At 42.7% G+C, this 17,334-nt stretch overlaps 2 protein-coding genes across 12 annotated transcripts in view; both read right to left on the bottom strand.

The window, feature by feature from the left end:
- Apbb2 (amyloid beta (A4) precursor protein-binding, family B, member 2) overlaps nucleotides 1-17,334 on the bottom strand; it is a 272,486-nt gene that overhangs the window by 218,513 nt on the left and 36,639 nt on the right. The gene's annotated exons all lie outside the window — the stretch shown is intronic.
- LOC102029455 lies at nucleotides 809-12,556 on the bottom strand. The gene is given in 4 exon segments (XM_013518033.1): nucleotides 809-1,444; nucleotides 1,447-1,720; nucleotides 11,292-11,337; nucleotides 11,925-12,556. Coding segments are annotated over 4 exon segments (1,284 nt in total). The 3' UTR covers nucleotides 809-1,112.

Below are 17,334 nucleotides of genomic sequence, written 5' to 3'. Positions count from 1 at the left end.
AAAATTTTTTAAAAATAAAATATAGGGTTTTGAATATTGCTCAATGGTAGAGCACTTTCCAAGCATGTGGTTGGGCCTAGCTCTGATCACTAGTACAGCAAAACTTTTTTTAAAATTAAATTAAATATAGCCAGACATGGGGCTGGGGATTTAGCTCAGTGGCAAAGCGCCTGCCTGGCAAGCGCAAGGTCGTGAGTTTGGTTCCCGGTACCGGAGAAAAACAAAAACAAAAAATATATATATACATATAGCCAGACATTTTGATTGCAAAGTATATAGGGGAGGAAGATGAAAGAAGAAATTAAATTAATTGAAGTTTCCTGAAAAAAAGGCTCAACTTCTGCATGTAAGAAGTTATAAAATTTTGAGTGGTATATCTTTTCTTTTTGAAATACATTAATTCTTTTATTCTGTAAAAGGTAACAAAATATACAGAACAAAACCTTCCCAACTAATGTTACAAACCCATATTATCACTCACATATAAATACTATACTCCATAGCTGATTATTAGCTAGACATTAAGTCCAACAATTGGAGAGTCCTCCTGTATCATCCGTCCCAAGAGACCATGGCAGATTTCTGCCAGCTGAACAGAATGTCTGGAGGAAGGAAATCACTGTATGTGGGACAGGGCTTTAGTTTAGACAGAGCTTAATTTCTTATCTCACAACATGTAAATATACAGAAATGAATCCTTCATAGCAATTAAGAACAAATCAATCAGTGTAAGGTTATTTCAAAAGTAGAAGTATGGCACAGATGTAAGCCATGACGTGGTTTCTTTAATGATACTGAACCTCGCACAAATACTAGTGTAAAGTTTGTACTTGGATTTTACAGGCATCTTAATTCCATCAGTCCTGCTCCAAGGATACAACAGGAAGTGATTGGATAATTATAAAAATCAGGCCTTTTTGGCACTATGATACAGCTGGGAAAAATAACCAGGGTGGCGCCCAGCCCAGAGTACTTCCATCCGGTAACTGCTCTTTAAGAGACCTGGAACACGGGGAAAGGGTTTCTAGATTTGGAGTACTAAAGAGCCTGGGTGCCCAGGCTGCCTGGACCCTCTGCCAGAGCTCCCAGTGCCCTATGCACTGCCCTGGTCTCTACATGGCCTCCAACTCCTCAATGCGCTGCTTGGTGCTGCCCTGCCGGACCTGGCGCAGGGTCTTGTACTTGTCCCGGCCTTGCCTCATGTTCTCGCTGTAGATGATGTCGTTGTAGGTCCTCTTGTTCTCATCTGTGGCCTGGGACAACTCGCTGCTCAGAGTCAGCAACTGCCACTGCACACGCTCATTCTTCTCCACCTCCCTGATGCGCTTCTCCTCGTTGCGGTGGTCCAGGATGCCCTTGCTGGAGAGCTCAGCGCTGTAGCCCATGGGCTCCGCGCCCTCCTCCTGCAGCTCTCCTACATGTGGTAACTCACAAGTTCATACATGGGCAGTGGCGGGGGTGGCGGGGCCGTCATTACCAGGTGCAGCTCTTCCTTGGTCTTCACCAGGTAGTCCTGGGCTTCTCTGAAGCCACTGTGCTGCCACTCCTCCACCTCGTCCTCCTTGCGCCACCACGCCTCCTCCAGCAGGGCGATCTTGGCAGTATATTCTAAAAGCTCCACAGCCAGCTGCTCCTGACTCTTGATCTGATCTACCGCCTGTTTGAGTATATTCTCGAAAGTAACACTAAAACTCCCTGTGGCTGATAATCTCTGAGAAGGCTACTTGATGAATTATAGTAATGCCGAAACTTTTACTTGGGGGAATAGGTGGGTAGAGGTTATAAATTTATGAAATCAGTTTAATGCACTGATCCCCTAACCTTTCCTCCCTAAAATCACCCAGTTCTATGAATATTATTGGCTTTTCATTTAATATAATAATAAAAATTAATCTCACCTGAATTTTAACAGTTTGGCATGACAAAAAAATATAAGAAATTTTCCAGCTGGGAATCAAATCACCAGACATTCCATTAACTATCAGTGAGACATTTCATGCAACAAATTACAAGAATGAACTACAACACACAGGGAGGCCCAGGCATAACCCAAGAAGAAAAAGAAAAAAAATGGCAGAGACATTCAAGCTCATCATTTTAAAGTAATTGTTATTTAAGCCCTTCATATACCCAGATATATACAGCAAAGGAATTTTTTTCCACATCATACAGAACTCCAATACAAAACTAACCTACAAAACCAGTTTGTTTAGTGAAATGATGATTTGCAAGTAGGAGTCACAAAAGCCAGCCTCTAAGAAAAGTCAACAGAACTGAGTTGGTTCTTTGAAAAGATCAGTAACACTGAAAAATCTGCTGCTAGACTAAGAAAGAAGGACAAAAGCTGCAATAACTAAAACAAGAAATCAAAAAAGGATATGACTATTGATTGTACAGAGGATTACTGGAGAATAAAATTAAATGGCAAGAAGGTGGATACCCCAGAAGCAATGGATACATTGCTAAAAGCACACTCCCTACCAAGACTGTGCCATGAAGGGATGGAAAATCTGAACACTCCTATAAAGAGGAGACTGATTAATTTTTTTTCAAAAACCTCACAACAAAATCAAAATCGCACAGCTTCACTGATGAATTCTATCAAACATTCAAGAATTAACCTAGGGAGCTGGGCGTGATGGCACACGCCTATAATCCCAGCACTTGGGAGGCTGAGGCAGGAGTATTGTTGTGAGTTCGAGACCAGCCTGGGCTACAAAGTGAGCTCAAGGTCAGCCTGAACTGCATAGCGAGACCCTGTCTCAAAAAGACAAAAAAAAAAAAAAAAAGAATTAACCTAGGTCCAGCTCAAGCTCTTCTAAAATATTAAAAAGGAGGGAAAACTTCCAAACTCATTCTGTGAGAACAGCAGTACCCTGATTATCTCTAGCATGTGTTGGTGGGGGGTGTTGTGTGTGCATGCATGTGTGCATGCGGTGCATGCATGTGTGTGTATGCACAGGTGCCGGGAACTGAACCCAGGCCTTGTGCATGCTAGGTGAGTGCTTTATCACTGAGCTACATCCCCCCTACCCCCTATAAATACTGAGGCAGAAAGATATGCCCCACAATACTTGTAAAATAAATTCAATAGCATATTAAAAGGATTATACACCAGGATCATGCAGGATTTATTCCTAGAATGCAAAGATAATTCAATATATGAAAATCAATCAGTGTGATATATCATATTAACAGAAAGGAGAAAAATTTCACATGATCATCTCAATTTATGTTTTAAAAAAGCATGTAACAAAATTCATCACCTTCTCAAGATAAAAATGCACAACAAAGTAGGAATAAAAGGAAAATACGTCAACATAATAAAGCTATACATGAAAAGCTCACAATTATTATTATACTCAATGATAAATGACTGGAAGTTTTTCTTCTAAGATCAGGAAAAAAATAAGAGTTATTCTAACAACTTCTTACCAACACAGTAATGGATACACTAGCCAGAGCAACTAGGCAAAAAAAAGAAAAAAAAGGAAAAGAAAATGAAAAGGAAATAACAAGCATTCAACTAGAAAGAAATAAACATGTGTTTGTAGATAACATGATCTCATATGTAGAAAATACTACACAAACATACACACAACTGTTAGAATAAAGGAATTTAGCAAAGTGCAGGATGCAAAATCAACACAAAAATCAGCTGCATCTCTGTATACTAACAATGAATAAGTGGAAAGGGAATTACAATAACAAATCCATTTATATTAGTGTTAAAAATAACAAAATACTTATAAATTTAACTAAGGAAGCAAAAGGTTTGGACACAGAAAACTACCAAACAGGGCTGAAAGATATTAAAGAAGAGTCTAATAAACAGAAAGACAACTTGAGTTCACAGATCAGACTGTGGTTCTTTATCGTTAAGATGTCAGTATTACCTAAACAATATGCAGATTCAATGCAATTTATATTGAAACCCCAGTGATGCTTTTTGCTGTAGAAAGTCCACATATATTTTCTCTTTTAATAAATGGTAAGGTTAGCCTTAGGTCTTATATTTAACTTATAAGGAAATATATTCAATAACACAACCCAGAAATAACTAAATTCATTTGGATAAACAGAGGAGTCTACATTTTATATAGAATGACATCATCACTAATATTCAGGCCTACAATGGACCACATCCACAGGGGAGATTTGTTGAAATGCCTGGGTCTCCACAAAACAGCTACAGTCACTAGCCAAGTCCGTGTTAAAGAAGGGTAGCCACCATCAGCAGATACAGACAATGTATCTCTCAACAAATTATACGAGCTACTTTTAGGAGTTAATGCAGACCAGTGGTGGTGAAGCAGGCATGCCGCAGTCAGCTGCTCATTCACTGAAAGCTCTAAAGGGTTTGCCATCACTGATACAGACTCTTAAGACTTCCTGACTGACAAAGATCTTAAAAATTGTGTTACAAGTAAATTTATTTAATAGCTAAGAAAATGAGGACCCCAGGAAGAAGTCTCTGATGTGTCCTAGGTCACGTAAGTAGGCAGCAAAACCAAGACCAGAACTCAGGTTTCCTGTGTTCCCTGATTCCCTAATAAAACTCCTATACTAAAGTCTGGGAGTATCTCCTTAATCCACTAGTAGACAAAATCCATACTTCTTAAAGACTCTTCATCACCTGAGTAAATGTCCAATATGGTTAAACTAACTAGTCTCTACCCTAGGACTGTAGGGGAAATTTTTACATTTGTAAGAGCCCTCCACATGGAAAGGGGCAAGGTCTGGCCTATGAAGAGAACTCTCGCTGTCAGTTACCGAGGGAAGAGGCAAATTCTGAGAGAAGAAATGGGAACTGGCAAGGAAAGACTTGGGAGGAGGAAGACAGAAAACCCCCACCCCACCCCATCTTCTAGGGCCTCGTGTCGTTGATGTCTGGATGCTCTGTCTACCTATGCTAACTGCAGCCACCTCTGGAGGCGGGGCCTACGTGGTCTGGCCCTGAAAGGCAGCTTGGCAGGGGCCTCCTAAGGATAGGTCTAGACCTGTCGTCTCTTGTAGTCCATTTTTGGGACTCTCCGAGTTTTGGCAGAAGGCATAAATTCTACCTTCTGTAGGGAGCTAAAGACACATTTCCAGAAGAAAGGTGGCATGGAACAAGAACACAGAGCTCCCAAAGAGCTATCACAGGGCTGGCAGGAATGAGAGGCAAGGTCCCCAAGGGAAAAGAAAGCCTTTGAGACAGGAGTCAAGGCATGAAGTTCAGGCCCACAACATCATCAAATATGATTATTTTCCTGATCATTTCAGAGGAAGGGACATTAATTAACCAAGAGAGCCTATGGGTTACCTTGAAAAACATCATACATGAAACAAAGATTTCCAGACACTGACGATACAGGCTGATACTCAGAGGCCGATGCCATGAAGACCGTGTGGAACGCTCACAACCAGCAGCGGTTCTCACTGCCGGACACTGGGTGCTAACAGTTCCCAGCTTTACTCCTGCGACAGTATCTCCCCCTCTTCAGTAGGGTATGTGCTATCAGTGCTAGCCTGGGAAAGCACTACCCTCTGTATTATATGCTGAGTGACTATCCTGGATTTAGGAATTAATAAACATCCTATTAATACATTAAGTAGTACACATTAGTACTTCCATATATAGGCTCGAAAATTGAGGCTCAGAGAAAAAACTCAGAGAGCAAGTGAGAAAGCTGGAATTTAATATCAAGATGAACAGAATTTTAGCATTTTTTACAAACAGTCCCTCTGTTCTGGGAGTCTACCCTTTGAAAGATAATACTCCAGGGAATAAGTAACTAAGAGACCTCAAGGTAAATTCATCAAGATCTCACAAAACATTAATACAAAAAGGACTGTTCAGAAGCACGGCTTTAACCCCACACCCACATCTCATACTGCAATACTGTGAAGCTTTACTTGCAGGTCAAAAGCTTTTTAAAATATTCATACGACAATACACAAGTTTGGTTTTTTCAAATTCATGTATATGAACTATAAAGTCAATTTAACACCATTTATTAAGAGGAAAACTCCAACACATGTTCCATTAATATCCCTGAAGTCCTCGTGTGAATATCTCATTTGATTAAAATATCACTCCCTGTTATGGTTTGTATCTAGATGGTCCCCTAAAGCTGCATGCACTCACAGGCAGGGCTTTGGGACGGTGTTTGGATTATGGGGCAATACGGCTTTTGCTAAAAGAGGCAGGTCACTGAGGGTGGGCCTGGTGAGGGTTTATCTCCCTCTCCCTCAGCCTCCCCCGCCCCGGGCTTCTCCCTTATCTCTCGCTCTGCTTTCAGTCCGCCATGCCCTCTGCATGCCATTCTGCCTTGGAGCCAGCTGATCCCGCAAGGACCAAGACTACTGAAATGTGAGCCAAAATAAAGATCTCCGCCATTAAGTCGTGGGTATACGGTATTTGCCCCAGCAACAAGGAAAGTGCACTAAGACATCACCATTTTCACCAAAAGATCCCATTTAACAGAAGATTCAAGGGAAAAATACAAATTTAACAATTCTTCCCTTCAGTCATTGTTTTAAATGTGAAAAAGACCACTCCTATAAGAAATTATTTCTTTTAGTTTCTATTTAGAACAATTTTTAAATGCATCTGAATTAAATTACCATTGGTGTGGAAATACTGATCAAAACCAATGGTAAGAGTTTCTCACCAGAGCTTCCATAAACACTACCCCTTATCCTTATAAACCTTTAAGTGCCCTTCCCATGTGGCTATGCCAGCAACTAGTTGTAATTAAAGTTCATTTTGTTGAAATCAACTGATTTCTCACTACATCTGACTCTTTTTTACTACTTTCCTCTCTCTTTTTTTTCTATTCAGTATGAGACATGAGACACTACACCGATACTGCATTCACGTTAATTCATCAAAGCAGTTCCAACATTATACTTTTTTTAAAAGATAAAAAAATGCTACAAATTTCTTTTTATTACCAGGCAACCATTTAATTTATCATCCAAACTTGAATGCTTTTTATACTAAAAGGGGTATTATCAAAAATTGTATCAGAATAGCAGGCACAGGTAGGATTGTGCCCGCAAACTGAACCAAACTATTCTGTATCATTACTGAAGTAATATTATTAAGGAACCAAGTACCACACGTCCAAGTTGAAAGCCTCAAGGAAATGAAATAGAGACCATGGTGAGGAAAGGGCTACAGAGGTTCACAGCTGTGTGGGAAATCAGAAGAGCCACATCAGGAAGTCAGAAGATGCCTGTGGTCCCTCTGAAGTTCCAGATCCCAAAGGTGTTTTCAGATTACCTGAGCATCACTTCTCCTCCCCTAATTATTGAAACAGTTCGCACATGTGAATGATGCCCTACATACGCCATGTTTTCTTTGCTTCTTTGTTGGTTTACTGCTACCCTCTCACTCCTCCTTGATACCACCTGAACTTATCCACCTGTGTGTAAGTCTCCTTCCCCTTGTCTATTTTATTTCTCATCACTGAACCAGTAGAGTTAGCAGGTACTTGCTATGTAGCAGGGACTATGCTAAATTACCTCCTGCATAAAAAGGGGAATACAAAGCTGAACTGGGCATAGTCCTTGCTGTCCAAAATGTCTGTCTGGAAACTTTGTTTAAAACTCAATACAGTTTTGCTCCAGTCTCCACTTCTATGCATGCCTTCAGCAGCTGGCAAAAGAAAGACAACTGCAAAGTACTCTAGTGGTCACCTCTCTATTTATTTGTATAAACTGATGGGGCAAAAGTAAAACACTTAGCAACTTTTGTTCAGGTGTCAAATTTCTACATCTTGAAAACCCTATTATGAAAGTTCTCCCAACCAAGACATGATACCCTTTCAGGGGAGCAACACATCACATACTCTTTTTTTGCATTCCTATTTCCTTCTGGACACTGGTGACGGACTATGTCAAGTTCTAGCCCACCCTGAGCAATGTAGCAACTTAGAAGGAGCCTGTCTCAAAATAAAAAATAAAAAAGGGGCTGAGGAGGTAGCTTAGCATGAGGGCCCTAGCTTCAATCCCCAGTACCACGCATGTACCATACATATACATGATGAATAAATGAGAGGCTTGTAGTTACTAATTTTATACCAACTCTTCAAAATCTATGTTCCATTGATTATCTCCTCTTAAATGCAGCTCCAAACCAGGCAAGACAGTCCATGCCCATATTTCAAGCATTTCAGAAGACTGAAGCTGGAGGACTGCAAGTCTGAGCCCAGCCTGGGCAATTTAGTGAGACCCTTTCTTGAAATAAAACACGGGGTGGGGGTGGAGGGTTGTGGGTCAGTGTGAAAGTCCTGAGTTTAATCCCCAATATTGTAACATTTAAAACAAAAAAGGCAACTCCATTAACAGCTCTGATCAACCGAAAAAACCTATCAGATCTCAGCCATTTATATCAATGTACCATTTATATCAACCTTGAACAGATTTTCTAATCATTCTCGGTGCCTTATTTTTCTTATCCATAAAATAAGACAGAGTTCACAGGGTTTATGGTATTTGTGAGATTTGAGAACAACCGTGTGAAGGGCCAGACAGGAACCCACTAAATGTTTGCTGAATGAAATAAATTGCCATTCTGTTGTGTTGTACCTCCAGATCAAAATGTATCTACTATCATAATCTCAATTGTCAAAACTGATCTTCAGGGGCTGGGGATTTAGCTCAGCGGCAAAGCGCCTGCCTGGCAAGCGCAAGGTCGTGAGTTCGGTTCCCGGTACCGGAGAAAAAACAAAAAAAAAAACCTGATCTTCATTCCAGCAACAGATAGGCATCAAGTGCTTTAATACACAACTGGAGTCTGCCTACTGTTAAACATCAAAGAAAGAGATTAACATCTGCCTTTAAAATGCAGGAAACCAACAATTAGTTTGCAAGTAAAAGGGAAAAGTATATAATTCAATCTTTCTTTCCTTACCACAGTATCAAAGTATTAAGAGATTACTGGCTTACATTAGACTGAAGCTTTTTTTGCAAGAATCACACAACAGAGGAAAGCAACCTGGAACTGATAAGGAAACTCGGCATTTATGGATAGCTCCTGCTTTTCATGACCGAGAATACACAGGCCATTCGCCTTTACTTTAAAGTTCAAAACTAAGATGTCACAGATTCAAGACTAAGATTTGTTGTACAGCATTTTCATCCAACTGTGCTTGCTCTCCCAGCAATCCAAGAGAGAAAACCTGTCTCTATGCAACTTGAAATTTACTTATAGAAAACCAGACATGGTAATGCACACCTGTAATCCCATGTCTCTGTGAGGCTAAGGATTACAAATTTTACCTTGCCTAGGCACTTCATTGACCTAGCAAGAAGGTGACTTAAAATAAAAAGGGCTACAGACACAACTTAGTGCAAAGACCCTTGGCTCAACCTTCAGTATCACAAAAAAAAAAAAAAAGAATTTACGGAAAAAAATAAAATATCACAAACCTAGGTTTGCTTTTGCAATGCAGCAGTGTTCTAAAAGCCCCACTCTGCTACTTCTCTCCTTCCAGCCAGGCACAAGACCCTGTGCCTCCTACTTCCAGAACACCTGAACTCAATCTTCTGAGGCTCTGAGAGCTATTTAGAAGTGCTTACCTTCCTCTTTCCCAGTAACAGTGGCAGAGACAAGCTCGGAGCTCTCCCTAGGGTTTGCTTTCCTTGCTCAGCCCAGAGCTGCTTCCATGGAAGATGAAAGAAACCCCAGAGTGTTCCAAAGCCCAGAAGCAGTGCTGATCTCAAGTAACATTTCTCATTTTCTTAAAACCCATCACTTTCTACTCTTCAGGAAGCAAAGCTCAAACCACCACCTTACGGTTTGAAGATGCAGTAGCTACAAGAAAATGTAAACTCTGGTTAAAAACAGCAAAGGATTATCTTGTGATAGCATGGCAATGGTATTGCTGCATTAAATGCATCAAATCCTATCCTACAAACTGGCACCTCTGGCCTCCTTTGAAGGATATCTGCAGCTGGTCATGGTGACGCACACCTACAATCCCAGCTACATAAGAGGCAGAGGCAAGAGGATAGAGAGTTCAAGGCCAGCCTGAGCTACACAGTGAAACTCTGTCGTAGGGGGAAAAACAGGCTATCTGAGTGAAAGTGGCTCACACGCGGATGAGAACTTTTTCTTTCTCTTTAAATTCCCTACGAACCAGGTATACAAATAAATGCATTATCACAATATACTTAAGTATACACTGTGAGCTAGGAACTATTCCACTGGAAGAAACTACATTACATGGACATGAGTTTGAAAATCATTGCTCTATGTCTATCAGTGTAATGTTTAGTTACTTTTCTCCATTTGCTCATTTAATATAACAAGCAGAAGCAGACACAAAGGTTAAGAAAATATAATAGGAGATAAAAACTTCAAGGTTATAAGGTTCTATTTCTAATTTATCTTGGAGTTTATGGGCCAGTAATATTACTGAACTTCAGTGGTCCAGCACTCCATCTAAGAACATCCAGTCTACGGTTTTCCACGTGGTGAGGTGAATAAATGTTTTCTTTTTCTTTTCTTACTGATTCAGAATAATCCAACCAACGTAAGTTAAGTCTTTGATTCGCAAAGGAAAAGATAACTCTTACACAACCCCTGTATCATAACCTTCAAACACAGAGGAAGAATGGGAGATGGGGGATAGAAATGAGGGAAGGTTAAGGAAAATTGTAATTCACTCTTGACATTAAATCAGTACACTTCTTCCCAAAGAACAAGAAGGGGTTGTGTTTGTTACGTAAAAATAACGCAGCAACAAATTTCATTTTTACTGAATTCCTATTAAGTGGCAGACACAGGCTACATCCTGAGGGCAGTGTGATGGACACAGTCTTGCTCCAAGTGAATGCACTGTCTAATAGAAAAGATCAGCTATTAAAATGGCACCATGGTGCTCAGTGATGGGGACGGGACGTGAGCAGGATATTCAGGAGTTTAGAGACAGGGCAGGTCGCACAGGCTTCTCAACAAAGATGCCTAACGTGAGCCTTAAGGAATGAGGAAAGCTATCCAGGTGAGGACAAACTGGATAGGAAGGACATTCCAGATAAGACCAAAAATAGGCCAGGTATGCGGTGCAGGCCTGTAATCCCAGTGCACGAGAGGCTGGGGCAGGAGGCTTGCCTTGAGTTCAAGGCCAGCCGGGGCTATGAAGTAGTTCAAGGAGTTCAAGGCCCGTCTGCACTACATAGCGAGACCTTGTCTGAAAAAAAAAAAGGTCATGGCAAAGAGCAGTAGGCAAAAAAGAAAAAACAGGAGAGATGAAGTAATGGGAAGATGGATTCTGTTTGGGATATACAGGCTGACGCACCCAGTGAAGCTTGAAGCAGTTATATGGGGCTGAATTTAGGAAGAACCTGGAATGAAGGTACAGAGATGAGAGATGGGCAGTGATAGTTTAATAATGTGAGAGCTAATTAGATGAGTCAGGGAAGATATATACAATAACACTACAGCTAGAACACACGAAAGAAATTTAAGGAATGGAGAAAGGAAAATGACCCCATGAAGGAGAAAGAATAAATACAGAGGTCCAGAGCAGACACAAGAAAGTGGCATGTGATAAATCAAGACACAGAATTAAAGTCAAGGGGCTGGGGATTTAGCTCCGCGGTACAGCGCCTGCCTGGCAAGCGCAAGGTCATGAGTTTGATTCCTGGAACCGGAAAAAACCAAAAAACAAACAAACAAAAAAGAATTAAAGTCAAGGTGTGTTTATGTAGATAAACTTGAGATTAAAACATCTAACGGTGGCAGAAACATCATCATTTTGTGAACAAAAAACTTTTCTTCTTGGTCAAGATGATTTCGCTGACTTGAGATATTTGGTCTGTCAGCATCTCATGCTATGTGTTTTTGAAAGGTATATTCCTTAGACATTGGTACACATAATCTATAGTGTCTGAAAAATGGTTTTGCCACCCTCCCTCCCAACAGTGCCAACCCAGCTGGAAACACAGGGAGCGGGTACGGTGGCATGGAGGTGCATCGCAGGCTCCTGGGGGAGGAATATGGACTGTGCTTTTCCAGGATGGAAAACATAACAAGGAGACCCCCAAGGAACCCCACAGGGGGTAACTGAGCCTGTGATGCCCGCCAGGGCTGTTCCCCAGGTGCCCACTCCATTCCCTCAGCCAGCTCAGCAGTGGTCTGCTCCTGTTGCCAGGTTCCAAACCAAGCACTGAACATTCTAGGCCAGTACTCGGCAGCAGAGGCAACTGCAAAAGCCACCTTGTGCTGTGGAGTGGCCAGCCATGGTGGGTCTTTTGACCCTTCTCTTACATTTATGGAGGGCTTTTTCACTCCCTTAGATGCTGGCTTGCAGTAAGGAGAGAAAAACAGCTCACTCTCCAGCTTGCAGGACTCATTTAGGAAAAATGTTAACTCCTGGACAAAGTCCGCTAACTTCCAAAAGAGCACGAAGCCGTAGAGTTGACTCTCAAGGAGGCCTGCTTGGAAGGAGGCGGCGGCCAGGGAAGCGCAGTGTCGGGGGCAGCCGACAAGAGGGTGGCCAGCGACAGAGCCAAACTTCATGAACAGATACTCTTTACCTTCAAAGCAGAACAATCGCGGCATTTTCAACAAGAGCAATCCAGGATGGCGGAGATCTCCAACAGGGTTCAGTCTCTAGTGCAGGAATCAAGCTGTTCATAGCTCAAGTAGCTGAAGCCAAGGGTACCCTGTTTCACATCAACTCTGAGTAAAAATTTCCAACTTCTGGAAAGCCGGGCACAGCTCTTACAGGAAGGAACAAGTGAGCAAATTCGCCTCCCAGAAAAGCATGCTGCAAGACTCCCAGACTTGAGCAGAAAATGCTCCAGTGGAAGGGAGAGCACACAAGGCTCTGACTGAGCACCTGCCCAGGCTGTGGGACTTGGTCAATAGAGGGAAATTTCTTTCGTGTGTTCTAGCTGTAGTGTTATTGTATATATCTTCCCTGACTCATCTAATTAGCTCTCACGAAAGGCCAGGCTGTGGGACTTGGAGAGGACATCGCACAGGCTGAGAACTTGCAGCAGGAACTGAAGAGCCAACTGTAACAGGGTCCTGGCTTAGATCAATGGCCAAAAGGACCTTTGGAGAAACTGCTCTATGGTGCTCAGTTTAATGCTTCCTTAAAAACTATGGAAGAGAAGGAAACCACTTTCACATTCAACCTTCAGAAGCAGTGCAAACCAACGATGCACTGACAGTCTATGCACCACGTCCAGACTCAGCAAGCACTGGGGCAGTCCACAAACACACAGCTGCGAAGGGAGAGCCAGAAGCTTCAGCAGAAGCTCACAGTGAAGGCTGGAGTTCACCACCAGTCCTGAGATGCCACTGGAGGCTGAGGCTGCAGGCAAAATCCCAGGCAGAGCAAGAGGAGAAACTGCACACTGGAGGAGATGGGAAGCCACACCGCTGAAGAGCTGGAGACTTACAGACAGCGAGCCCAAGATCTGGAAGAGGAATGATAGAGGACAGATGACCTCCCTGCAGAGGGAGGCCATGAGAACTTGGCAGTTTGGATCACTGAAAGAGACCTCAGGGATTTAATGAGAGAAAATGCTCACACAGACCAAACCTCAGTGCAGCAGAGCTGAAACCTCACTTTTTGACAAAGATCCAGCCACACTCAATATGGCAAAGACCACCTCTGGCAGAGAGCGTACCCCACGTGTCCCCCACCCCCACCAGCCTGTATCTGCAACATCTGTTCATGCTCACCCTCTCCCAATGCTGGGGAGGAGTCACCAGGATGCTCGGCTGTGCCTCCAGCGGGATGAGGAAGCCCATCCAGGGGCTCCCAGGTGGGCCTCATTTATCTCTGCCTGCCCAAAGCCAAGCCCTGGTTCAGGCTTTATTCTTCCCGCCCGTTCTCCAGGTGGAGTGCCGTCATTTCTAATGCCGCAAGAGACCAAGTCCTGAGAGGTCCCCCTCCTCTTTTGCTTCCTCCAAGAAACAGGGACAAATCACTACATCACTGGTCACCAAGGTATCTTCCTGATGCCTGGCCAGTATTCCCAATAAGGAATTCCCCATGGCTTTTTCCTCAGTCTCTTTCTCCCAGAGTGGGGTTTTTCCCAATTCCCATACACTGAAAAGATGGCTCCTTTGGGATCTACTCCACCTTCCAAGGAGCCTGCTACTCAACACACAGCCCCACAACAGGAGGGACACAGCTTTGATCTCCTTGTAGGAGTCCTTTCCACTTCTTCTTTCACTGCTGTCCCATCCATGTTCTTTCTCAGGAGTAGTTTTTAGTAAATAAAGAAGATTTAAATATGAAAAACAGGAAGTGCTCAGATTCTGTCTTTATTAAATGTAAGTTAATAAAAAAGAGATACAGTGTATATTTTACCGAGGACAGAGTGACAAGCCCCCATGTGGAACTCCCCTTCTGGCTTTCTGTAGGCAAGCAGTTCTAAGAACCACCAACCTGATTTCAGTTTCGTCTGTATCACAGCATTCCCTCTATTGACCAAGCACAAGGAAAATCTTACCTAAGAAACAGGAAGGGAAGGGGAGGAGTTCAAATAACATTCTGCCTGGGCATCCTGGGGTTTTCTCCAGTTGCTCTTCATGCCTCCAGGACACAGCCCCAGCCAAAAGCTACCATACCAAGAGCAGTAAAAAATGGTGACACACTGTCTGAGGCTGACTGCTTTCAGTCCTCAAGGATCAAGTGAATCAGGAAGGTCAAACTGACAAAACCAGCTTGTAAGAGACATGAGATGTAACAATTGTCATCAGTAGATATAGCTTTTATGCAGGAACGCCATCAGCGTTCCAAAAAATGACTAAGATATAATACCTGAGCTTAAAAAGAAGCCTAACCACTTTCTTAAAATTGCATTCCATGACCATTTTGGATACTACACTGCTAAACAGGATTGGTTTAAAAATATCAGCATGACAAAATGGATAGCATTTATTTACTTTTATTGATTGAGTGTCACTGTGGTTTTGCCTGGCATACTAAAAAAGAAAAGCAATAAATTATTCCTAGGTTTTACCAGAGGCTTACTGACATATGCTGAGATCTACATTTTGAATATGTGGCCCTATTTAAAACTTTAAGAAGGGTTTTCATTTAAAAACACAAACAACAACAACAATACAGAAAACAACAGACAAAGTGACAATCTGATAATAAATTAATAACATAATAAAATGTATTTCACCATTAATAAATATTTCTATATCCTCAGTATTAAGATAGAAGGTGATTGAAATTTGAAAATACTGATTTGGAAACAAACCTTCTTTGAAAAGTTATCAAAATCGTGTAACTTTTTATAAGAGCATGGAATCTACAATCTTCAGCTATAAAAACTGGCAAATGACATGAAGAAAGTACAAGGAAGTGAAAAAGACATGAACAATGCAGATAAGATAATACCTACACCTTATTAGTTAAGGAAAAAGAAAGGTAGCATTTCAGGTGTTTGCATTTCTAGGGACAGGAAGTGATGTCAGGGACTCTGAGCTATGAAGTCCCCATGGAACCACGCTGAGCTCACAGTAGAAGTTTCTAGGTGATTCAGTGAGCTGGTAACACCTGGGTGACCTCTGTCCTCCCAGTGTCTCTTCCATGGAGAAGGGAGGGAGTTGCTAAGGAAACACAGCCAGGCATCGGGGAGCACACCTGTCATCTAGCACTCTGGGAGACGGGGCAACTAATACTGAGCGCCCCCCCTACATGGCAGGCACCAAACAATCAAAAGAACAGCTGTAAGCACCAAGCACAGCAGGAGACGTGGGTTCAGGAGGAACACCGCCTAGAGAACATACTGACCTGGTCACCAGAGAGCAGAAATACTTCCAAGTGGCTGCTTCCAGAGAGGTGGCCAGGAGAGGACCCAGGCAGGAGCCAGCTGCTTTTCATAATCCTTCCACGGCACGTTTTTTTTCCCAACAGGTTCACCACCATCCAAATACATAACCATGAATTTTTCAAACTGCATGATTTTACAAACATCACAGAGATGATTTTCTGACAATGATTCTCTGGCATCGTTTTTAAATGCTTGAAACCATCACTACCTAAATTATTTTAAACTAGTAAGTGCTGCTATAATTGACAGCATGGTACTCTTTATTCACCCATCCTCCTGAAGTAGGGAGGAATACTGAAAAAAGGTGAATGTTTCAAACATCATTTGGTAGAAAAGATAATTAGACCTTAGAGATGCAATTCTTAGCCAGGCAGCACTCAGAAGGCTGAGGCAGGGGGATTTCCATGAGTTTGAGTCCAGCCTGAACCACAAAATGATCTCAAAGCCAGCCTGAACTACATACCGTATCCAAAAAACTAAAAAGCAAAAAAAATTTCTACATATCTGGTGTTTTGGTTATCTGAGAGTATGATCTGGTTCTCAAAAATCCAGTTCTAGTCCTCTCAATACTCTACTTCCACCTGTCAAAAGGCTCAGCTTTGCCAGTGATCTGGTGACAGAGCCAGCGATAAAGGGCTTCCCCTGCCCTATCACAGCTTCCAACAGCGATGACAACGATGCCCCGCTTCCACTTGATTCCCTACAAAATGGAGTCACATGCAGTTCATTCCGGGCTTTGATCATCACTAGAATCCACTCAGCAAGTCAGTAACATGCAGTGACTCTTGTCCCCCTGAAATGATCACATTCTCCTGCCCTGGGCTCCAACACAACGATGAAAATGAACTTCCAGGCCCACTGCTTAGCAGATCACTGGGAGGACGGAGAGAAGCCTGGCTGCCCCAGAGGAAGAGCCACGGGGCAGCCTGCAGCCATTCCTGTGGGCGTCCGGGCGACCACTGTGATCACTGGGATCCCACTAAAGAAACATGGGAATCTGCACAGTATCTGGCTTCTCTCTTCTTTGGTTCAGTGGCATCTGATGGCCCAAAAGCAAGTCTGTCTGAATTTACAGCATGATGTTTTCCAGAAATCGCAGCCACAGCAGGGCCAGGCGGGCTCTCCTGGGCTCCCAGGAAGGGGAAGGCTCCCTGGGTTCTTCCCTCCCCACCCTCCCTCGGCACAGCTCTTGCTCCTCCCCTCACTGCTCAGCCACAGGCACAGTGGTGGACTCGAGACCTCGGCTTCCAGGAGACCTGCATAAGCGTTATTTGAACCTGACTTTAAAACTCAAAGTAACTTCCCTAAAAACAAGCAGAGACATCAGACAGTTTTGAACAATGAGCCTCTAACACAGAACCTGGCACATCCCAGTTCTCAAATGCCTGTACCGGCTTTATCCGATAAGTAAACTAGAAATTGAGAAAGCACGCAAGGTCGAGAAAACACTTTCCATCTCCATAACCGTGGGCTGCAATATGGTGCATACACAAACTGACCAGCAAACGTACCTCCGTACCCATCATTTCACCT

Source organism: Chinchilla lanigera, unplaced genomic scaffold (genome assembly GCF_000276665.1).
Source record: "Chinchilla lanigera isolate Chin_1 unplaced genomic scaffold, ChiLan1.0 scaffold00042, whole genome shotgun sequence".
In the NCBI taxonomy this organism is placed as follows: Eukaryota; Metazoa; Chordata; class Mammalia; order Rodentia; family Chinchillidae; genus Chinchilla; species Chinchilla lanigera.
The sequence above is the reverse complement of the archived record's forward strand: the minus strand, read 5'-3'. Positions and strand labels throughout refer to the sequence as shown.